The sequence below is a fragment of the Panthera tigris genome, chromosome B1 (genome assembly GCF_018350195.1).
Source record: "Panthera tigris isolate Pti1 chromosome B1, P.tigris_Pti1_mat1.1, whole genome shotgun sequence".
NCBI lineage: Eukaryota > Metazoa > Chordata > Mammalia > Carnivora > Felidae > Panthera > Panthera tigris.
Window position 1 is genome coordinate 112,570,459 of NC_056663.1, and position 24,922 is coordinate 112,595,380.

Genomic DNA, 24,922 nt, shown 5'->3' on the forward strand with positions numbered 1-24,922 from the left:
AAGGGCCACAGAGACAGCCAGCACAAGGACAGCATGGAGAGAGTAATGTTGACTTAATTTTCTTCCATATGATTCTAAGACAAATGGGAGTACTGAAATATTATGTGGTATTCTTTACATTAAAAAAAATAATAACCCTTTGGAATCTGGCAGGGGAGAAAAATCCTTGTCTCCTCATTTTTCCATTTATTTTTTAAACAAACCTTTATTGTCAAATAAATACTGAGCACTTACTGTGTGTCAGGGATTGGCCTAAGCATTGGAGACAATAGTAAACAAAACCTTGTTTGTTTGTTCGCATAGAGCTTAGAGTTCAGCAGGAGAGGGAAAGAGAATTATAGTACAGAGAATGTAAAGAATGCAGTCGCCAGACTCAGGGCAGACACCTTATTGCAGCACACTTTCACCCTGTGTACTAACCTGGGCTTCCCAGCAGCATCCAGGAGCAGGCAGGACCACAGGCAGAGGGGACAAGAAGAACCACCCTTCCCCACCACATGCTGTCTGCTCAGCCTTTTCCCTACTGCAAACTAGAAAAGTATAATTATCTTTAATTCATTCAACAAACATCTGGAAAGGCCTAGCTCTTGTTCTTGTGGACAATGTCTGCATGAAACAGGCCTACCCAGAAACACAGGGAAGAACTATTTTCTCTTCCTTGTTCTGCTAAACATGAAGGAGATCTCTGTGTGGTTTATTTGAGCGCACTTTCTAGCCACTCGGTTGGGAAGGGGCTTCATATATTCCCCCTTGCAGGTTATGTGAAGGAGAGAGGCAGAGCTAAAACTGGCTCAGGGCATGTGCTGGTCAAGTACACTTTGCAAACTACCAACTCAAGACCCTGATAATCTGATGTGTACTCCAGGGCCACTTTTAAAAGATAATTCTATTCCCAGATGAAGTGATTGTCAGAAAGGTACTGCTGGGTGGAAGGTATTTTTGAACTCAATGTGTCAAATTCACTCAATCACAACTGTCACTGAGCCTGTCCCTTGGTGGGAGGGAAGGAATTCTGAGGCCACTTCCTTGTGACCAGGGGAGATAAAACTGTCAGTTCTGATCTCACTGGTACATCATCTCTAAATTCTTACTGTTTTGAGCAGGAGTGAAATGATGAGAATCAAGACGGACATAAGCTCCTGACCCTGGATCTGTCTTAGGCAGGTCTCCTGCAATTTACTTTCAAAGCTCCCTAAGGGGTTCGCCCAATAATGTACTTCTATTTGATTCAGCCAGAAAGCAAATCTCTAACTCTGGTGTTGGTAATGAGAAAGTAAAGACAAGCACGGACATTTGGGTGCAAAGGAGTTCGAGCATGACCCTTTATCTAGTGGAGCATCTCTCTCTTTTTATCCATTATCTAATGGGTCTCAATGCCACTGGGATCCTCCAAAACCCACCCTATTTCCTGACAGGATTGTCCATCCAGAACCGTGGAAGAGCGATTTATACCTCATGGTAGTTTTTTTTTGTTTTTTTTTTATCTCAGAAGAAAGAGCAAACATGTTATTTTTACCTTCCTGATGCATTTTTTACTGGGCATTTGACTTCAAGAATTAGGATTCCTTAATGCTAAATAATAGCATTACCAGTGGAATGATCAATTAGCTTCCTGCCTATGTTTAGATGATAATTTGAATCTGTCTTTTCCTAAGCCAATATAAACTGTAAGCATCCACTCTGGTTCTTTTAATTGGTTAAAAGTTCCCATATAATCTAATATCATGAACTTGGAATCTCAGTTATTTGAATCCAATTTCTAGCTAATATCAAGGTTTTCAAACTATAAACCTCTCATTTCCAGACAAATTAAAGGTTTTCTTGTAACAGCTGCCGTTAGAGGGAAGAGGACTTAGAAGGGCTTGTTATTACAGAACTCAATGAACTAGGAAATTTGAGGTCTGGATTCTCCAGGACAGGGAGGTGTGTGACGATCTCCTGAAGGCATTGCCTTGTTGTAGGTACCACGGGGCTATTAATCAAACACTGTTAAAATTAAAGGTGCCATGCACATGTGGGAAATATGAGGAGACCCGGCATGCTCAGAGAGGCCAAGAGCGCCTGACATCTGCTGTCCTGATCAACGCTTACCCTTCTGAGAACAGCCGTGTACAAGCTCTGTTATTATGCAGAGCTGACATTTTAAAACGTCCTTTCAAGTAGGTTCAACACAGAGGAGGCTGTTATTATGATTTTTATCATTACCACAACTGAAATTCCAGATCTACTTCTTGCTGGCTGCTTGCCATCGGGAAAGTTATTTTACCTCTTTAATTCTCAATGTTTTAATCTTTAAATTGGGGACAAGAAAACTTACTTTTTCAATAGTGTCATCGATATAAAGCTCCTAGCACAGTGTCTGATGCACTTTAGTGATTCAATAAATAAATATCCAAAAAATAAAGAAAGAAACGTTTAAGCGAATGAATGAATGAATGAAAATATACTTGCCCTGGATATAAAAGTACCATATTATTGATAACTGTACAGCACACCATACATGTGGCTAATTTTTAGAACACCATTTGTTTCCCATGGATTATCTAGACCAAAGAAGATTTTCTGGAACATAGAAAACCTACCCCCAAGCATATAAACCTGTTCCCTGGAACTTGGAAGGAGTTCTGTGTTGGGACCACTGATTTCATAGAGGTGATATCCTAATTAATTCTATCTTCTTTTGCTTTAACACAGTTGTGTAGGTACCAGATGTTCAGGTTGTCTACCATTACATTTCATTACTTTAAGTTACTCTGAGAAAACATCCTAGAGCACAGAGCATTTCCAAAACCGTCCTGTGACAGCTGCCTGTACTCTCTGGTTAGCTACCTATCTCAGAAGCAAGGACTGGGCTCTCATGAGCACACGTAAGAGGAACAGCCCCTTCACCCATCCCTCTCCCCCATCCTTCACCCTCCTCCCCCCACCCCACACCATTCTGGGAGGCTCACACAGGCCACACACACACCAAATGCAGCTGCCCTTCCTGCAGCCCCAAGAGCAGTGTGCCCAGAGGGCAGAAATATCACAATTTCTCTCTAGTCCTGTTCTTTCCCACATAAGGGAAAGTAGACCATCTCTCCAATCTCATGAGGACTCTCCTCACAACTCCCACGTAAAGCTCTGCTCCCTCCTTCATGCTTATTAACAAGGAGCCAGCGTGTGGATTCTAGTCTATAAAATGAGGGGGTTTGGCTAGTCAATCCCCGAAGCCCCTTCCATCACTCGCTCTGGATGTGTACAACCCTCATTTGGCATTTATTTATGTATGGCCTTATTTATACATCTCTTGTACTGATAAGTAGACCAAGCATTTGTACTGGTTTTGCCTGTGTACGTGTGCCTTAGCTCCCTGGCTAAATTGTAAGCTGACCACAAAGATGGACAGCTCTTCACGCTCCTTTGCATTTCCCACAATACCAAGGACAGGGCTTTATCCATAGCAGGTGCTCAAAGGATGCTTGTTGATTGCATTCAGACAGGCTTTGCATTTCTCTGATTACCACAGCCTGAAGTGTGAAAACACATGCTACTTCCTTGGTCCACACAATTCTCCCTTGGATACAGATCCAATCTTGATGAAAGGAGGAACATCCTGCTTGTTGGTGTGGGGGAGTGGAGGGAATATGGACAGCATTAGGAGCATCTTTCCTCCAGTCCCAGCCAAGTGCCCAGCAACAATTTCTTGAGTACAAAGTGGAGGATGAGGTCCGCGGTATTATCTATTCCATCACTCCCATCCCACATGGCTTAAAACTGAAGGTGGAAGCATACCCTCTGTCTGTCCAGTAGAATTTGCGGTCAATCCAGTCTATGGCAAGACCTTCTGGCACATCCACTGCTTCCTCAATAAGCCTTTCTCGCTGAGAACCATCCATATTAGCTCTCTCTATCCACTTCAGGGCTGTATGGGCAAAATATATCTACAAAAAAGAACACAGGCATTTCTCTCTGATTTGCTTTTAAAAAATTAATTTGGAATATATACAAATGGAGTTGGTAACCTTCAGATCATACAGTGTAATCATTAAGAGCTTGACTTTGGAGATAGACACACCAGCAACTGAATTCCACCTCTGTTGCTTCCCAGATGTCTTAGACTCTTGGTTTCCTCATTGGTTAAATGGGGATAATGATACCAAATGCATTCACTGACATATATATATATATATATATATATATATATATATATATTCAATTATATATATATATTCAATTATACATATATATTCAATTATATATATACTCAATTATATATATACTCAATTATATATATATATTCAATGCATTCACTGATATATATATCACAGATATATATATATATATCACAGATATATATATATATATATATCACAGATATATATATATATATATCACAGATATATATATCACATATATATATCACAGATATATATATATATCACATATATATATCACAGATATATATATATCACATATATATATCACAGATATATATATATCACAGATATATATATATCACAGATACATATATATCACAGATATATATATCACAGATATCTATATATATATCACAGATATATATATAGATATATATATCAGTGAATGCATTTGGTATCATTATCCCCACTTAATCAGTGAGGAAACCAAGAGTCTATATGTGATATATATATATATATCTCCTTAGACCTGTGCTTGACACATATTTCTATTGCTACTTGGTAGTTTATTAATCTTTGATCATTGGTTAATAACAAAGCCATTATACTTGAACTCTAATGGCTTCTATAGCCTGAAAGTGAACAGTGATGAGCAAGCAGTTTAGTGGCAGCTACAAGCTGGGCTGTGTCTTCTACTGCTCAGTCCACTGCACTGCATTTCACTACAAGTCAGGAAACACAGGTTCCTTTCCTGGTTTGGCCCTTATTTATTTAATTGTGCTGCCCAAGTCATTTCACCTCAATTTTCTCAACTGTAAAAATAACAAAGTTATACTAGATATTTGCCAAAGTTTCTTTCATCTCTAACCACATTTAATTTCATTTTAATTAATCCACCTTGTTTAACAGAACATACCTTGCAGGTGCAAAGCTCTTTTTCAGTCTACTATGCAGACTAGCAAACAGATACCAGAATTTTGTGAGAGTATTAACCATGAGTCAGATGACAATTTAATGATAGCATGTGTGGAATTTTAGCTGTGAGTACATATATGCACATAAACCTGTAATCAATGATGAGAATGTTCATAAACATTCATTATCTAATGAGCTATCATTAGATAAAATAGAAAAGGTTCTATTCCATAACACAAAAATGGGTACTTCTCATATTAAACAACACTAAGCTAGAGCTCTTCTCCTCAAACTCAAATGCGCACATGAATCACCCGGAAATCTTGTTAAAATACAGATTCTGATTCAGGAGTCAGGGTGGAGCCTGGGAATCTGCACTTCTAACACGCTCTAGGTGACATTGATACTGCTGGCCCAAGGACCACGGTTTAAAAAGCAAGAAAATGAGAACTGGACCAGAGAAATGAAAACTAGCCACATGACTGCAAGTTCATTCTAGGTCTCTTTATTCACCTTATAAAGAACGCTGACTGTGTAGGAAAAAAAACTAGTTTGGTAATAAATGAATCTTGAACTGATTGTTTCTATTAATTATTTCTTTCTGTTAATATAATTCTTCCATGGAATTATCTAAATTCAGTTCAAGGAAAAGAGAGAAGGATTTTTCGCTAGTGTTTAAGTACAAAACTTCTATTTGCAAATATAGTTATATTTGGCTATCAATCCATAGCAATTAAACAAAGAGTTGATTTGCTTCCCTCTGCCTCTTTTGACCATTTACCAGACTGCTTCCTTCAAATCAGGAAGAAACAAAAATACAAAGTTTAAAATTCTAGGAATTAATGCACTGTCTCGTAATAATTAAATGATTAATTAAGCGCTATGTAAATTTATAAGTATTGGGCGATTAACCTCCACAAGACAGTGTAACATATCATTTCAAGCACACTGTAACCTAGCACAAATATGACCAGAAATTAAAGATCAAATGGTCAGTTGATTCAGGTGATAATACAGAAATTTTTAAAACTTCATGTAAAATTGATTATTATATAAACAATGTTGTAAGACTGTCATTCCCACGTGAGTCATAAAATCTGTTTTTCTGATTGCCATGATTAAGAGGTCATTGAATTCCATCTTTAAGAACTTATATTAAATGCAGATTACTAACCCATACTTGCAATGTCCCACCCCCACCCACTCCTTCCCCTATCAGTAAATAACTAAAAACCTATTTATGGCAGTCTTCCTATGTGTATGGCACTCTGCTAACCTCCCATCCTCACCTCCAAAGATGAAACTAAATTTAAGATTCTGCCCAATCATTCCCAATAAAATGGCTGAATCACAATAAGGACCAAGGCAGTGTTATGAGAACAGGAACACCCTTAAAATTTGCCAAACGATGTTCCTACATTTCTCTGTGCCTAATCATTCTGAGCTTAGCAGAGGATTTTCAAGTAGCTCAGGTCATCTGTTAGGATAAAATCCTCTACTCTGTCCTTAAAGCACAGCCACATCTGTTCAGGCGACAAAACCATACCTTATTTTCCACAGGGTCGTGATCAAGGGCAAAAACCATTCCCATTTGCTGGCTGAGCAGGGATCCATAATCTGTTCCATCAAAACGCACATGTCGAATATCTTGAGAATTGGCAAACAGCAAAAATGGCTGTGGTCCTGTTAACCAGATTGAAGTATGGCTCTGTTTAAAATATGCCTTGGAACCCAGAAAACACTTCTGACTCTTCCTTTTCATTGTACCCGCTTTCTGCAGTTCTCGTCTTCGTAATTTCCCACCAGTGTGGTGTAGGTTAAGACAGGCAAGACGATTTCTTGTATGAGGCAACATTTTACCAGATTCCCCTCTGTCTAGGTGCCAGCTTTTAAAGTGCAAATTACTTGTCAAAAGAGCCAGCATCAAATAGTGAACACCAGAACTAGAAGACGCAAGTCTTAGTGCCATAATCTCCTTGATTCACACATATGGAAACATATTAATATTAGCAGATTCATGTCCAAATAAATTCATGTCCAAATAAATACACTTAGCTGGCCTGGGCACTTCTGAAAAGGAGGCATGATTATTTGAGTTAATAACAAGACCCCTGATAATTTTCAGAGCTCAGATTACACTATATTCACTAAGGCCCTGAGAAGCTAAGAGTATTGAGGTCTAAGGCAAAACTCTGTAAGCTCATCATTATGTGATCCCAGATCACAGGCATAATGAACTTTGGGAGAGATGACATTAATTTCGTATAAACCTAGGATTTCTAAAGCTGCTGAGGGACACAAGAGATACAATGTCAGAAGATGAAAAAATTGTTCAAGCATACAACTACATATTAAATCTTGACATAAAAAGGACAGAATTTGTCAAAGTCTTATGATAGCTACATTCACTGCAGAGATGAAAATCAAATCAATCAACAAATATTTATTAAACATCTCTAAAGATTATTCCGGTCATGACTTTCACATATACTGGCATCCCATGCTTGATGTTATGGTAAATATTTGCTGAGTGCTAACTGACTTAGAGATATTCCTCAAAATGATTATTATTTATGTGATTCCTATTTATATTTACAATGTGATTTTGTGTTCCATTTCCAAAAATAAAAACTCAGACTTTCTACTCAGAAGCCAAAAGCGATTTAACTTTCCATCTTTCTAAATAAAATGTTTTCACATAATCTTTTTGCAGAGACACACGTTCAAACATCCACAGCACTAACCTGATGCTGCACAACTTTTTTTGTCCAGTTGTAGGTCATACCCAGGAAAGCAACCACATTCCCAGGATACTGGGCTAAGAGGGAGGCAGAGTTGGCTACATCCACCATTATCGGGTGATGAACAGCCTATAAAAACAATCGCTTGCTGATGATGCTATGCCATTCAAAAATATAACAATTTTTCATCAAAATATTGAAAAAGCCAAGTATATATTAGTTTTTAAATCTATCTCCATCATCATTTATACTGCTGCAAACAAGTTTATTTTTCAGACCCTAAGAACAAAATGTCACTACATTCCATTTTCCTATAACCTGATAGCTTGAATGTTAACCCTTCACATCCCAACAGCCCTTGTCCTCTGTTCTGTCACTGAGCTTGAAAACAAGAGCACTGCCAGCGGCTGCAATAAGAAATATCTTTTGATGAGTTTGACAGCTAGTCTAACTCTTGCTGGTGAGTAATATATTTTTTCTCCATGTATTTTTGGCCTCCTGATTTCTTTTGCTTTATTAAAAAAAAAAGCTACACATAACTCTTATGCTAATTTTAAGTTACATCCAGCCCTCCGTAATGCTTTAGTCTCTATGAAGATCAAAGTAGAAAGATATTTATTAGCTGCAAGGAATAGACTAAGAACTCTGCATCCATCGTCTTGTTCAATGCTGGCCACAAATACAGGAGGCATGTATGATTAACTTCTACAGATGAGAAAAATGAGAACAAGGGGGGAGCAAGTAACTAGTCCAAAGTAAGCCTGCTAGTAATGTAATGCTACTGCATAGCTGTCTAACTTGAAAGCCCTTGCTCATAACCACTACACTATGCTGTCTAAAAACAAAAAAAACACACAAACCAAAACCTGATATAAACCTATATGGTACTTCGTTGCATAAGTATCTTTCTATGTGTAATGTTGAAAAATCTATTCTCCTTTATCAATAAGATCAATTTTTAGGTGTCACTAAGAAAATTAATGTTTTCAAACAAACAAAAAGTAAATAAACTTACCACTGCATGTTTTTCCATCTGTCTCAAGCACTGAGCCTTCAGGACAGAAACATATGGGACCATCTGATGTCAGAACACAGTCATGGCTACATTTAGATGTATTGCTTGGACAGGAAATTAATTCTAATCAATGAAGCATAAGGTCAAGATTAGTGTTAAGCCAGATTTGTAGAAATTTAGCAAAATCAGCTGATAATAAAAAAATGCTATGCTAAAAAGAGAAAGTTAAATCAAAACCAGACATTTATGAAATACTTTGGTAAGGAAGTTGTAAAAATAAAGAAAAATTTCAAATCTAAAAAAATTAAAGAAAGATCTATCATTTTAGAAAGTGAATCTAGCTTCCTCTAAGTTTCTTTTATGTCAAATAATATTTTCAAAGTTATTAGTCATCAATATTCCAAAATATTTTTTTTTAATGTTTTTATTTTTGAGAGAAAGACAGAGATAGAGCATGAGCAGGGGAGGGGCAGAGAGAGAGAGGGAGATACAGAATCCAAAGCAGTTTTCAGACTCTGACCCGTCAGCACAGAGCGGAGTTCGAACCCATGAACCATGAGATCCTGACCTGAGCTGAAGTCAGAAGCTTAACTGAGTCACTCAGGTGCCCCTATTCCAAATTTTTTTAAATGGAACTCAGCCAAATCATTTGCAAGTTCATCTGGAAAACTAACAGCTCTTGTCTGGATGGTTATTCAAACAAATCAACTGTTTGAAAAAAACTCTGTAAGAAATTTGAACACTGTCTAGACATTTGAGGTTCTTAGGGAATTATTGCTAATATTCTCAGGTACAACAATGCTATTGTGATTATACATAAAAACTAACTGGATATTAGATGATAGCAGAGAATTACAGCTAGCATTGTAGATGTAATAATGTATTATGATTATGTTTTTTATATACTTACCCTTCAGAGATATACAATAAATATGGAAAAAGAAATAAATATATATAGAGAGAGAAATTTATATAGTTGCTTCCCAACCTTATTTTGATTTAATAGGCCTGCGTAGAGTCCAGTCACTCATGTACATAATAACTTATCAAGGTAATTCCGATGCATACTGCTGATCAAGGCCTACCAACCCAGTTCATAGCCACCTTAGAAACATCACTGAAAATGAAAGAAAATAATGCAATAAATACTTACGATGACACCGTTTCCCATCAGGAAGCAGAATAAATCCTACAGGGCATGTGCAATAATAAGATCCAGGAATGTTTTCACACCCAAGAGTACAGCCATGATTCCAAAAGGCACATTCATTGACATCTATACAACGACAACGGTAATCAGATGGTTATTTTTTTTTAATGTTGATTCTTTTTTGAGAGAGAGACAGAGCATGATCGGGGGAGGGGCAGAGAGAGAGGGAGAAACAGAATCCAAAGCAGGCTCCAGGCTCTGAGTCATCAGCACAGAGCCTGATGGGGGGCTGGAACCCACAAACTGTGAGATCATAACTTGAGCAGAAGTCAGATGCTTAACTGACTGAGCCACTCAGGCAGCCTCAGATGGTTATTTTTTCAATAAATTGTAATATTGCTAATAAGTCAGCACAAAGTAGAATATCTCACGCTTGTATTTCCTGTAACTGACCATGGAAAGACTGTTTCTGCTACTCTCACAAAGAATTAAAGAAGTCAATTCAATTGTTGTGAAACCATTTTTATTGTCACAGTTTATACTTTCAAATGCATCTGTGCTTTCATACTAGAATTGCCTTCAGGAAAAAGTAGTACAATTTCCCATGAAAAGATGCAGCCACTTAAGGCAGGGACTCGTGAAAGTTCTTAATAAGAATAGGACATCCTTGCTCTGCTCTTCAGCCTTCTCAAGGCTGACAGGAGCCTTGAATGTAGGAACATTCCCCAGCAGCTTCATTCTGACAGAAACCCAACCTTCCAGGCCACTGTTTTATGCTATGGCTCTCCCCCACCAGTCCCAGGTCAACAGGAGACATATACTTAACCCATACTTAGGTGTCAAGTTTACCTGACTTCTCACCCCAGCCAATTCTACTGAATGTGTGCTGTAGCCATTGAGTGCTCTTCATTAGTAACTCACTGGAGCTCCCAGGAGAGAGGATACAGTACTTCTCCTGGGTTTACTGAATTGGGCCTGAAGCTTCAAAACAGGAGGAGCCCTAGATAACCAGTCCTGGTGCACAGTGTCTCAAGATCCTGTCACACCTTTATGGGATAAGGTGCGGACTTCATTTACTCTTTGAGGATCTAATGATAGTTATGAAACAATCTTACTATCTTAAAAAGATCTGAAAATACTGACATTTTTGCTCACTATCAAACCCATGGAGGTCCATGGAGTCCACTCAGAGAATCCCTGCCTTATATCCAGCTCTGAGTAGCCTCTGAGAGAATTTGATCTAGGAACACAAGACATAAAGGAGATCTGAAAGTTATTACAAAGGCTTCAACAACAACAACAAAAAATTATGTTTCTGGGGGGGGAAGGGGAGAAACCTCAAGTTGGTTTCACTTCAAGGCTCTCCATGACCCACTGGAGAACAGCCCTAGCTCAGGCGGGCTACACTTGTTTTAGGTAGCTACCCCACACGTTACCTTCACAGTGCTTTCCATCTGGGCTTAAAGTATACCCCTCCGCGCACGTGCACAAATGGGACTTAGAGTCTTGCTCACACATGCTGCCTGTGCAGTTACCTTTCCTCAGCTTGCAGAGTTTCTGACCTAAAAAAGAAGATGGTTTATTTGGAGTGGAGGTGTATTTTGACAAGGGACACTGCTTGATCCCTTCGTGGTTCTTAGAAGTCTAATCTCCCTGTGACAAAAGAAGGGGTGTTGTCTTTCATGGTGGTGACACTGCTTTGGAGCCAAACAGTATTAGTCTGGATTCTGAAGCATTCAGAGAGGCAACCCATTTATTTCTCTAATTGTATTATTCCTACAAAAGCACTCAGGATCAGACATCCTAATTAGCTGGAGATTTCATTCCTTGGGTTATAAACACTAAACACAAGTTCTCAGTTTTTCATTTCTGCTTTACTTACTACATATATAATATATAATAAAATACATTTATATTTATACGTATACAATTCTATACATTTCTCAGTGCTCATCCAGATAACTGTACTCCTTTTTTAAGTGTTTATTTATTTTTGAGAGGTGGGGACAGAGAGAGAGAGAGAGAGAGAGAGAGAGAGAGAGAGAGAGAGGATTCAAAGCAGGCTCCACACTGACAGCAAAGAGACATATATGGGGCTCCAATTCACAAACCGGAAGATCATGACCTGAGCTGAAGTTGGAGGCTCAACTGACTGAGCCACCCAGGCACCCCAAGATAAGTGTACTCTTAATCCCTTTTATTTCACTCATTCTGATTTACTTTTATAAAAAAAGAATAATAATAAAACAAAAATTCTGAAAATGAAATACCTGTTTAAGAAACAAAAAAGCTTCAATCTTAAGAACATCTTTTTTTAAATATAATAGTTATAGGTTTGATCTATATATTCAGTTTTTAGGATCATTATTTAAAGAACATCTTTCAGACTTAAAATATACCACTGCCATATATCTTGTCCCCAAATTTCTGAGTTTTTTGCAGCCAGTATTCCATGTTTTACAAAATAGCCCAGGGTAAATAGCAGAATCTGCTTTGTGAGGTAGGTGTTTGGGTTGAATTAGCCAAGTATATGGAACAACAAATGGCCAACTTAGCACCTTCGATTTTCAGAGCCAGAGTCAAGAGACAAACTAGTAACACATGGATCCCTGCTCAAATTGTGCTCCTTCTTCTCTTTTACCAATTTTAACAACGACAGGATAATTTGTAAAATGTTCTTGGAGATACAGAGTTAAGCTTGAGTCTGAGGGCAGATTTCAGGATCCAAGTAGAAATGGAAGCCAGAACTCTGGCAAGAGGTGACAGTAAGGGAAGAAGGCCAGGGTCATGGATCAGAAGTCACGGAGGGGTTGAGATCAGTGAGAGCCTGTGAATAATGAAAAGGACCCAACAGAAGCTCTGCTAAAAACACAGCTTTGCTGTGAATGGCACAGGGAACAAACCAGTGACAGCCTGAGCTCAGCAGTGCAAGAAGCTGAGGCCATTCTTTCTCCGTGTAGGGCTCTTCCTCTGGTCCCTGTTTATCTACTTATAAAGATGTCTCCTTACTCTGACTGTACCAATTTCCTTCTATTTCAAGTCAGTAAACACTCTTTTTGACCAATAACACCATGACACAGTGAAAACATAACATATTCTTGCCCTCTTGAAAATGTCTCTAGTGTGCGTCGAGACTACCTGGCATGCCACCCTTTAGGGATTCTGATTTTGTAAAAATCAAGAGAAAGGCTCAGGAATCTGCATTTCAGGAATCATTCCGATTCTGTTGCTGTAAGTCTTCACACACACTTTGAGGAATACCTCAAACACTGAATACTGAATGTACCAATGAAACTTCCCAGCCTCACCTCAGTTATAAATACCTCCTTTTAGCAAGTCTGTGTTATTTCCTTGGTGATTTTAAACTTGTTTATTCAGGACACCTGGATGACTCAGTCAGTTAAGCATCCAACTTTGGCTCAGGTCTCGCGGTTCATGGGTTCAAGCTCCGAGCCGGGCTCTGTGCTGACAGCTCAGAGCCTGGAGCCTGCTTCAGATTCTGTGTCTCCCTCTCTCTCTCTGCCCCTCCCCTACTCACGCTCTGTCTCTCTCTCTCTCAAAAATAAATAAAACATTAAAAAAATTTAACTTATTAGGACATGATGACAGAATTAAATATGAAATAAATCTTGCCAATTATTCAATACTGTTGCAATATTACCTACCTACTGAATCAGTTCAGATATACGTTGAATAGTGTCTTGGATACTGATTCCCAAAATTTTGTTTCTTGTCTATGGTTTTTACACTAATCACACATGTATAATTACACTGCTTTCAGGTTCCTACATGCTTCACATGTTCAAATTGTAACTAAGCAAGATGAAAAATAAAATGACCCAAATGTTAAAAGTAAATGACTAAAATTAGGAGACAAATGCACCCACTTCAAATTTTTTTTAAATGTATTTTTAAAATTTATATTTATTTTTGAATTTATAAATTTTGCAAGAGAATAACAACAACAAAAATACAGAAAGGTCTGACTTGGCATTTTTTTTTTAATTTGAAGATCTGATTGGCTTTATTAAATGATTCATGAATCCAGCAGCACCCTATCTAGTAGGTGGAGAGGCAGTCCCCGGAGTTGGCCTTTTAATGGCACCAAAGTGCTTCCGTTTTCTTGGTAACAAAAAACTCAAGGAATTATGCTTCCTATGAATATCCCTTATAAAAACCTTTCCAAATCCAGCATGATAGGCAAGTACTTAATTAAGAACTAGGAAAACTGAGTTCTGTCTTGATTCTGCCTTTACATCAAATCATTAACTCTTTAACCTTAGTTAACCTTAATCTATGAAATAAAAGTGTTGGAATAAATATGCTTTGAGATCACATATTTTAAAAATGAAATTTTTACGGTTCTGTACAGAGCCAGATGTTTGTGGTAAATTCCTCTAAGTTTATACTGCTAAAGAGTCTCAAACCTTAATTACTGCTTATGATGTGTTAATAGGGATTCAAACTGCCTAATGAAGAAAAACAATTAGCATCCAGGGTACGGGAAATGCTCTGTTCTTAATCTAGATCTAATATTACTTATTTCTTTTTTGTACTCTTCTCCTACCTCTCACCTGTGCTCACCTCTGCTCTTACTATCATCACCTTCCATCCCACTGCCATCACAATTATGTATGTACATCCTTTTTCCATTAACCAATAAGCTTCCTGAGGATAAGGCATGCATCCCATTCACATTTCATAGTCCAAACGGCATCTAGCATGGTGCCTTTTACAGCACAGGTATACCTCAAACATACAGAATATATGCACAAACAAAGCGGTGATCATGTCACCTGCGACTTAACTCCTTTACTTAGTTTTTCCTTGAATTTCCAGTCAACCTTAGGTTAGAACTCAGATAGTCAGACTATACCAGTCAAAGCCTCCTTCCATGCTACCATGCTGCTGATGGTTTTAATGGTACTCCTTAGAAATATATATCACTCTTTAATGGTGAAGATGGGCAGGAAAGCAATCACTATTTCCTCTAAACGGTTAGGCTGAGGATACGACCTGAATTCAGGCACCAAACACTTTAAAAGGTCATTTTAGGAAGTGGCAAAACATAGAGGATTGAGGGCTATATTTTTGTTTAATCTTCTTAATCTGCTCCTGTTCTTCAGCTTCAAATTAGGCCAAAGCTAGCACTGAAAACCACTGCGGCTGACCTCAAATAACACCCCTTCCCAGAGCCCAGCAGTGCAGCTTAATTACCTCTGAGATCACATTAAAGCTCCTAATCACGGAGTTAATGTCCACCACCAACTGCGCCTTCAATAAATGCCTGCCTAACACACAGGCTCTCATGAGCTTTTCTAACGCTGAGTAAATCTGTAAATTTTACCCTGGCCCGTTCTGAAACGGTGCACATGGGATTCCCCAACCTGCTTTGTTTCACTGGTCACCTTTTCCCTACCTCAAATTCAGTGTAAGACTCACCTCATCAACAGAGCCTTCCTAGTCTCTTCCATTTGAACCCATTCACTTTAACCAGCCTTATAACTAAATATTAGCACATCCAGTATTTAGCATATACAATAAAAAATTGGAATAACATTTTATAAAGCATTTACATCTTCACATTTAATTTTCAAAAGAAGCCCTTGACTAATCAGAGCACACATGATCTTTCATTTTACAGATTAGGAAATAATGTCTTTAGGATCACATATGGGTAATAAGGGGTAAATCTGGGACTCAAGCTCAAGCCTTCTGGTTGTAGACCCCATTTCTTTATATATATATATATATATATATATATATATATATATATATATATATATATTTGTGCATATACGTACACTTGTATGTGTGTGTATATATAACTATGGGTTTTTATAGAAACCTATATGTTATTTCTAATTTATTTTCTTTTTTAAATTTTTTTAATGTTTATTGATTTTTGAGAGAGAGAGAAAGAGCATGAGCAGGGGAGGAGCAGAGAGAGAGGGAGACACAGAATCTGAAGCAGGCTCCAGACTCCACTGTCAGCACAGACCCGGATGTGGGGCTTGAACTCATAAATCACAAGATCAGGCCTTAAGCCGAAGTCAACACTTAACCGACTGAGCCACCCAGGTGCCCCTATAATATATTTTCTATAAGAACCTAGTTATATTTTTGCTTCATTTATTTATTGTCTTACTCATTAGTGAGTTCCCTGAGTAAATGACTTCTTCAACTTCCTTAAAAACTTTCCAAACTGTGTATTTATTCTTCTTTGTTAATAGCAATAACAAGGAAGAAAATACTAGAATGGTCATTCTGTGCTATTGGAATTCCCAATTACAATAAAAACAAAAACCGCTTAGCCAGAATTCAGCTACTTGGTATCCTGATCCACCTAAATTCCTCTAAGAATCAGAACGTAAACAAATCAACAGCCTCTGAACAGTTAAAAAATACAGTAAAACACCTTGGGCTGTGAGTAATTTTTTCTGTGAGTGTTCCCCAAGACAAACAAACATTTCTAATAAATTTTAAATTCATAAGTGAGTGATGTCTTGCAATATGAGTAGTACATGACACCAAACATAACAATCACAAATGACCCAATGGTTCTTCCCTCCCTCTCTCTCTCTCTCCTCCCTCTCTCTGGATTGTGGGTGATTGTCTCCCATGCTTGGATGCTCAGTCTCAGGCCACAGAAATCTGTGATTTTTCAGAATGTTGGAGGGTGCCCACAACTGGCACTAGTGTGTTTTTTTGTCATTCAAAGCACCTATGGACAGTCCTTTGCTTTTCTATACAAGAGGAAGCTTAGGAATGTTTTGTTTCGTTCTAGGTCAGGCTGCCTGCAGATATAGACCCTTTCCTCTGCTGCCTTATTGCCAGTTACATTAAATACAGTAGATGACAAGATTTTATCAATACTGTGCTGTAGGGATGCCCGGGTGGCTCAGTCAGTTAAGTGTCCGACTTCAGCTGAGGTCATGATTTCGTGAATTCGAGCCCCACTTCAGGCTCTCTGCTGACAGCTTGTAGCACAGAGCCTGCTTCAAATTCTGTGTCTCCCTCTCTCCCACCACCCACTCATGCTTTGTCTCTCTCTCAACAATAAACAAACATTTAAAAATTTAAAAAAAATACTATACTGTACTCAACATCTGTCAGTGATAGTGAAAGTCCTCCTACACAATAACCCCCCTTTCTCTTGTCTCCCTCACACCAGCCATAAAGGTTTTCAAAGGTAAGGGCAGGTTAATTTGTTTATTTTTCTTTATATTTTGTATTTTCTTTATTATTTTGTATTATATAACAGTATTGTAATCATTTTTATATGAATATTTGGGGGTTGTGGAATGAATCATCTGTGTTTCCATTATTTCTTATGGGGAAATTAGCTTTGATATACAAGTACTTTGGATTACAAGCATGTTTCCGGAAAGAATTATGCTCTCAAACCAAGGTTTTACTGCACATTCTTTTCACTCTCAGAAGAGCCCCTTGGGCCCACTCAGTCTTATTTTGTAGCCATTTCTGACGAGTGTGACCATGGCACCCCACAGCACAGAGATGGAAATGCAAGGTGTTAATGCCACTCCCATTGTCACTCCCCACCCCCACTGCATTCCCGGCTGGCAGAAGGGACTGCATGATTCCAGTAAGCCCACACATTGCCTCAGCCCAGGTTTCCAGACTACCAGGGCCAGTTACTGGGAGAGGGCAGCTGAGGTGACCCTACTGGTCATCTCTCCCACAAAGGCTAGAAGCCTCAATTCAGGGCTCTTCCTAGAGAAAGATGGTACAATTTGAGTGTCAAAATGATAATAACTGCAACGAATAGACACATGTCAAATATTTTTTAAATCTATGAGTTTATCAAGATGCTTAAAAAGAGACCCTTGGGGCACCTGGGTGGCTCAGTCAGTTAGGGTCTGATTTTGATTTCGGCTCAGGTCAGGATCTCATGGTTCATGAGTCGGAGTCCCACCTGGGGCTCAGCACTAGCAGAGTGCGGAGCCTGGTTGGGATTCTCTGTCTCCCTCTCTGCCCCTCTCCTGCTCACGCTCCCTCTCCCACAAAAATAAATGAACATTTTTTTAAAGACCCTTTATTTCAAAAACAGATAAGGGAAAGAACTGAACATTTAATTTACATTTCCTATAAAAGATCCTCCCCAGGGAAATCATAGTTGATGTAGAAAAGTTCTTCAGCTAACAAATGCATAAGCGGTGATACAATTAGAATGTCATCACTTTGAAACTCTAATGAAAAAAATGGCTCTAGGCAATGAAAACCAATAGCTTCTGAAACAATTATGTGAAAGGTTGATGGGAAACTTTACAACGGATGGACCACATTGGCCACACCTGAACTGCTAATGACACTTGAACGTCACAATAAGATCCAGAATTAGCCACTACATGTCCCCTAGTGTGATCAGTAGGAAGCATACAGTAGCTCCTGTAAATTAGTCTTACAAAAAAATCTGAATCTGATCAGTCTTCTAGGCCAAAACTACCTGCTTACAGGAAATACAGAATCATGTTAAATGACACCATGGGGTTATGATCTGCAAAAACCAAAATGTGGAAATTCTATTGGACAAATGATCTGGTTTCCCCAATAAATAAATGGCAAAGAAATACCTCAGATTAGAAAATAAACAGAGTCAATGGCCAGGCGTGAGAAAAACAGCAAAAAGTAAGAGCTGACAGCAAGAAAGAAGACAGAAAAATGATAAAAGAACCATTCAAAATATTTAAAAGACATTTCAAGTAGTAGCAATTTTGTGTCAGTGCAAACCTGCATTTAAAATGCAGCTTTGGGGGCGCCTGGGTGGCGCAGTCGGTTAAGCGTCTGACTTCAGCCAGGTCACGATCTCGCGGTCCGTGAGTTCGAGCCCCGCGTCGGGCTCTGGGCTGATGGCTCGGAGCCTGGAGCCTGTTTCCAATTCTGTGTCTCCCTCTCTCTCTGCCCCTCCCCCGTTCATGCTCTGTCTCTCTCTGTCCCAAAAATAAATAAAAAACGTTGAAAAAAAAATTTTTTTTAAATAAATAAATAAATAAAATAAAAAAAATAAAATGCAGCTTTGGGGGCACCTGGGTGGTTCAGTCAGTTGAGTATCCAACTCGATTTCAGCTCAGATCATGATCCCAGGATTGTGGGATTGAGCCCTGTGTCAGGCACTGGGCTGAGCATACAGCCTCCTTAAGATTCTCGCTCTCTCCCTCTCCCCCTCTCCCCTGTCCACACTCTGTCTCTCTCTCAAATGGAAAATAATAATAAATAAATAAAATAAAACCGAGCTTTGTCTCACACTAGTCTGATGAATGCCCAGTGACATGTATCTTTGTAAATCTGATCCTAGTCATTAACAAAATATCAACAATTATTTATAAAGTTAGGAAGATATAGCCACCCATATTTTACTAAGATTTTTATGAAAAACAAAGAGATGTAGGTGTTTGAACTGGATCATTTCAAATTATATGAAAACAGAAAATAAGCATCAGTGGAAATATAATATGGTACAGCTACTGGGTGGAATATAGTATGGTGGTTCCTCAAAAAATTAAAAATGAAAATACCATATGATCTAGCAATTCACTTCTGGGTATATATCCAAAAGAATTGAAAGCAGAGTCTTCAGATATTTGCACACCCATGTTCATTGCAGCATTTTTCACAACAGCAAATACAGGGAAATAACCCAGGTAAACATCAACAGATGAATGAATAAGCAAAATGCGGTATATACACACAATAGATTATTATTCAGCCTTAAAAAGGAAGGAAATTCTGACATATGTTAAAACATGGATGAAATAACGAAGGGGCACATGCACCCCAATGTTCATAGCAGCACCATCAACAATAGCCAAAGTATGGCAAGAGCCCAAATGTCCATCGATGGATGAATGGATAAAGATGTGATATATATATACAATGGAGTATTACTTGGCAACCAAAAAGAATGAAATCTTGCCATTCACAACTACGTGGATGGAACTAGAGGGTCTTATGCTAAGCAAAATTAGCTAGTCAGAGTAAGACAAATGTCATATGACTTCACTGGTGAGGACTTGAACACAAGGGAAGGGAAGCAAAAATAATATAAAAACAGGGAGGAGGACAAAACATAAGAGACTTAAAAAAAATTTTTTTAATGTGTATTTATTTTTGAGAGAGAGAGAGAGAGGGAGAGAGCGTGTGCCAAGCACGAGTGGGAGAGGGGCAGAGAGAAAGGGAGACACAGAATCTGAAGCAGGTTCCAGGTTCTGAGCTGTCAGCACAAAACCTGACACAGGGCTCAAACTCATGAACTGTGAGATCATGACCTGAGCTGAAGTCAGATGCTTAACCAACTGAGCCCCCCAGGTGCCCCAACATAAGAGACTCTTAAATATGGAGAGCAAACAGAGTTACTGGAGGGGCTGGGGGAGGGGGATGGGCTAAATGGGTAAGGGGCATTAAGGAATCCACCGCTGAAATCATTGTTGCACTATATGCTAACTAACTTGGATGTAAAATAAAATAAAATAAAATAATAAAATAAAATAAAATAAAATAAAATAAAATAAAATAAAAACATGGATGAAACGAGAACATTATGCTAAGTGAAATAAACCAGTCACAAGACAACTGTATGATTCTACCTATATGAGGTGCAGAGGGTAGTCAAAATCATAAAGACAGAAGGTACAATGGTGATTGCCAGAGGCTGAGAGATGTTATCGTCGATGCATATAGAATTGTGGTTTTATAAGATGAAAAGAGTTATGGATGTTATGGAGATGGATGGTGGTGATGTTATACAACAATGTGAATGTACTTAATGCCACTGAACTGTACAATAAAAATAGTTAAGATGGTGAAGTGCCTAGGCAGCTCAGTTGATTAAGCATCCAATCCTTGATTTTTGGCTGAGGTCATGACCTTGCTGTTTAGGGGTTCGAAACTTGCCGTCAAGCTCCAAGCTGACAGCACAGAACCTGCTCGGGATTCTCTCCCCTGCTTCCCTCCTCTATCCTTCCTCTGCTCATGCACACACACACACACACACACACACACACACACTCTCTCTCTCTCTCTCTCTCTCTCAAAATAAATAAACTTAAAAAAATAGTTAAGATGGTTAATTTGTGTATTTTACTACAATAAAAAAATTGGGGAAAAATTATGTGAAAAAAATACTCATAATTCTAGGATGATTCTTTTCTATAAGTTTCCAAATAACTAAGGTTTTATAGTAGACACTCCAGCAATGACATAATTAAAATGAATCAGAGTCCCACTTGGGCTGTTTTATCTATACTAATTACTTCCATGAGCGGGTAGACCTCCAGGTGGGAGCAATTCTCCTTCACAAACTCTCAGAACTAAAGAAATTCAGCAATACTTTTTGTGCAAGAAATGAATGCAAAGTATTTTGCACAGTGTTGATGGTAGACACCCTTCATTTACCACAGAATATGCTTTTGAAACTCTTATGAGCATAACACTGGATCTCCATTTTTTTAATGTTTTATTTATTTTTGAAAAGAGAGAGTACTAGCCAGGGAGGGGCAGAGAGATTGGGAGACACAGAATCCAAAGCAGGCTCCAGGCTCTGAGATGTCAGCACAGAGCCCGACTTGGGACTTGAACTCGTGAACTGTGAGATCATGACATGAGCCAAAGTTGGACACTTAACCGACTGAGCCACTTAGGTGCCCCACTGGAATCTACACTTACAGAATACAAAAAGAAAAAAACACAGAAGAAAGCAAAGATATTTGGACCTTTTATAAAATATTCAAAGATATTTGGACCTTTTATAAAAACTAGTCTGTGAGCAAACTAGTTGCAAAAAATCACCAGAAGCTGAGCTTGAAATAATGTCATTAACACTGTATACAAAGGAGTTCCCACACTGGCTCTGAGATTCATATAATAATGTGGGTGTTGGGACAGCCAGGAGAGCATTGTTGCTTAGTGACTTTAATCACACCAACAAAATTGGGTGATCAATTCTGTGACAGCCAGGGGAGAGGGGTGTGTGTGTGTGTGTGTGTGTGTGTGTGTGTGTGTGCACGCATGTGTGTGAGAGAAAGAGAGAGAGAGAAATAGGTTTTGGCCCCATGATCTGTGCACACCAAAGCATTTAACTACTAGGAGGCCATGGATAGATAAGAATACACCAAATTACAGATTTTTTTGAAACAAATAAGGCAAAATCTAAGATATGAAATGATAATAGTAAGACTGTGGTTGGGGAAGAAGCATGGTGTCACTCTCTCTGGGTTCAAATCCCAATTCCTCCAGAGTGTGACCTTGAACAAGATATTGTGACATTTCTGCAACTCAGCTTTTTAATCTATAAAATAGTAATAATAATCATACCTAGTTCATAGGGTTGTTGTGAAGATTAAATGAGATAATATGGATAAAGCCAGAGGAGATAATTCTTTACATACTCAATAATTATGACTCTTTATATTATTTCTTTTTGTTGTTGTTGTTGTTGTTTATTTTTTTAAAGTAGTCTGCATGCCCAGCACAGAACCCAGTGCAGGGCTCGAACTCATGACCCTGAGATCAAGACCTGCGCTAAGATCAAGAGTCAGATGCTTAACCAACTGAACCACCCAGTTGCCCCTATTTCTATTATTTTTAAGGATGACAGCCTGTGGCATTGTCCTATTTTGTTTCCAATGCAGCAGCCCATGCGGCTTCTAAAATGATTATTTCTAGCTCAGACCTCTTTCTTGAGAACTAGATCAATTCAAAGAAAAAAGACACTAAGGCACAATGGGAATTAAGTGAGAAAACTGATTTAAAACATTGGGAATTTAGGGGCGCCTGGGTGGGTCAGTTGGTTAAGCGTCCAACTTCGGCTCAGGTCATGATCTCGCGGTTCGTGAGTTCGAGCCCCATGTCGGCATCTGTGCTGACAGCTCAGAGCCTGGAGCCTGCTTCAGATTCTGTGTCTCCCACTGTCTCTGCCCCTCCCCTGCTTATGCTCTCTCTCTCTCTCTTTCTCAAAAATAAACATTAAAAAAAATTAAAACATTGGGAGTTTAGTTATAATAAACCAAAGGGAGCAGCCCCAGTGAAGACTGCCTCTTGCACCAAGGGAAAGGTAGGGCTTACAGCACCTAACGAAAACAACATGTACTTAGATATGATACCTCTTTAAAACTTGTTCAGCATATTATTTTGGGGTGAGAGTGACAAAGGGTGTTCTTTCCACTCTTTTTTTCCCCAACTATTGTTTACTTGTTTATTTTTTTATAGAACAAATCTCTTATTATCCGTTGTAGAATAGGCTATACAAAACATTTTGAGTGTATCTCTGGGCTTCTTGAAATTTCTTTTTTTTTTCAACTATTATTTATAAAACGTCCTCTATGCACTGGGGGTGCAATGGAGAGGTGTCCTCCTGTCCTCGTAGGAGTAAGGAAATTTAGCAAGATGAACAGTAAGTGACAGGTGAGGGAAATCTGTTATTCGCGAAAAGTTAACCAAGGCTAATCATGAGTGGGGCAGCAAAGGTGTTTGTGAAAGAAGGAAATTTGAGCTATTTCTCAGAGGATAAGGAAAATGAGCCCATGCAGAGAAGGATTGAAAGCATGTTTCCGGACATGCTGAGAGGCCTGGAGGAAAGAGCAAACATGTCTTGTGGGAGGAAATGAAACCTTTGAACATGGCTGCAGCACAGAATGTAATACAGATAATGGCAAGAGACGAAGCTGAGAACCGTCTGTGAACAGCTGTGAACAGGTTAAATAAAGAAACTGGATTTTTATTATTGGCAACAGAATTGTTGATTGGTTTTAACCAAGGAATGGCATGATTGGGCTCTGATTTCTGAAGGGTTATGCTCCCTGCAGCATGGAAAAGAGAGGCAGGAACACTGATGAAGCGGACATTAGGGATGGATCGCTGCCAGATAGGGCAAGAGTGGTTCGATGGCAAGTGGGGAGACTGGTGGGAGCTGGAGGTTGATTTCATGGGGTGGGAGTGGGAAAGAGAGAGGAAAGGGTCATACCCAGATTTCTGCCTTGGGACATGGGGTGAGATGCCACCCACTGAAATAGGGGCACTGGAGTCAGGGAAAAGGGAGGTAAAAGTTGGTAGGCCAATTATTTCCTTTGTGCCAGAAGCCCTTGAAAGAAATCCAAGTAGAAATGCGCAGAAGGCAGATAAATATATAGGCCTTAATAAGGAAATTTTCCACATGCCCACTGCAGGACCCTGAGCCTGGAGGGTGCAGACAGCAAGCAGGTGTGGCCCAGATGAAAGAACTGAGTGACCGCCCTGAGGAAACTGGTCAGAAGTATCAGAAAACCATCTTGATGGTGAAACTGTGGCTCTACTGCTTGGCTTTGGGGCTCAGCCATTAGCTGCAGCCAGCTCCTCTATAACCAGGCAATCCGAATCAATTAGCCATGGATTACTTAAACCAAAAAATGACTGCAGTCTTCCTTATGAGTTCTGTGGCCTTGCCCTTGGTCAGACAGTCTTCACTGGGGCTGCTCACTTTCATATGCTATGAATAAATCCCCAGTGTGTTAAATCAATTTTCTCTGTAGTTCAACTCTCACTGTGCCTCAGTCTCTCTTTTTTTCTTTTTGGTCTAGATCTCAAGAAAGTGGTCTGGCTAGAAAGAATAGAGTTAGGAGTCCAGCGGACTGCTGCGTAGGAAATAAAATAGGAAAATGGCATAGGTTGTATGGCCCTTAGAGACTAACAAGGCACTTAGCCAGATGAGTGGTTCTGAGAAATCACGTGGGAAAAAGACACCTGTTTAATTTCATTTAACCCAGCCTGTCTAAACCATTTGATCCTGAAACTTTTTTGGCCCCAAATAATCCCATAAAATCCCACAGAACTAGTGTCTTTTAGAACATACTTTGATAAGTGATAGTTTAGGCATTTGGCATGAAGTAAGTTTATTGACACTCTCATGTGTATAAATACTTACATTTTATGTAAAAAATAATGTCAACCAGGTTACACGATTCTTCTCAGT

General features: G+C 38.9%; 1 protein-coding gene across 4 annotated transcripts in view; it reads right to left on the reverse strand.

The window, feature by feature from the left end:
- Positions 1–24,922, reverse strand: part of EGF (epidermal growth factor) — a 105,089-nt gene that overhangs the window by 47,738 nt on the left and 32,429 nt on the right. For all 4 annotated transcript variants that reach the window (XM_042984035.1, XM_007098254.3, XM_042984036.1 and 1 more), the window contains exons 6-11: positions 11,397–11,522; positions 9,964–10,086; positions 8,811–8,933; positions 7,799–7,924; positions 6,601–6,737; positions 3,775–3,923 (exon numbers count right to left, since the gene is read on the reverse strand). In XM_042984035.1, coding sequence (XP_042839969.1) covers positions 3,775–3,923; positions 6,601–6,737; positions 7,799–7,924; positions 8,811–8,933; positions 9,964–10,086; positions 11,397–11,522 — 784 coding nt within the window. The remainder of the gene's footprint in view (positions 1–3,774; positions 3,924–6,600; positions 6,738–7,798; positions 7,925–8,810; positions 8,934–9,963; positions 10,087–11,396; positions 11,523–24,922) is intronic.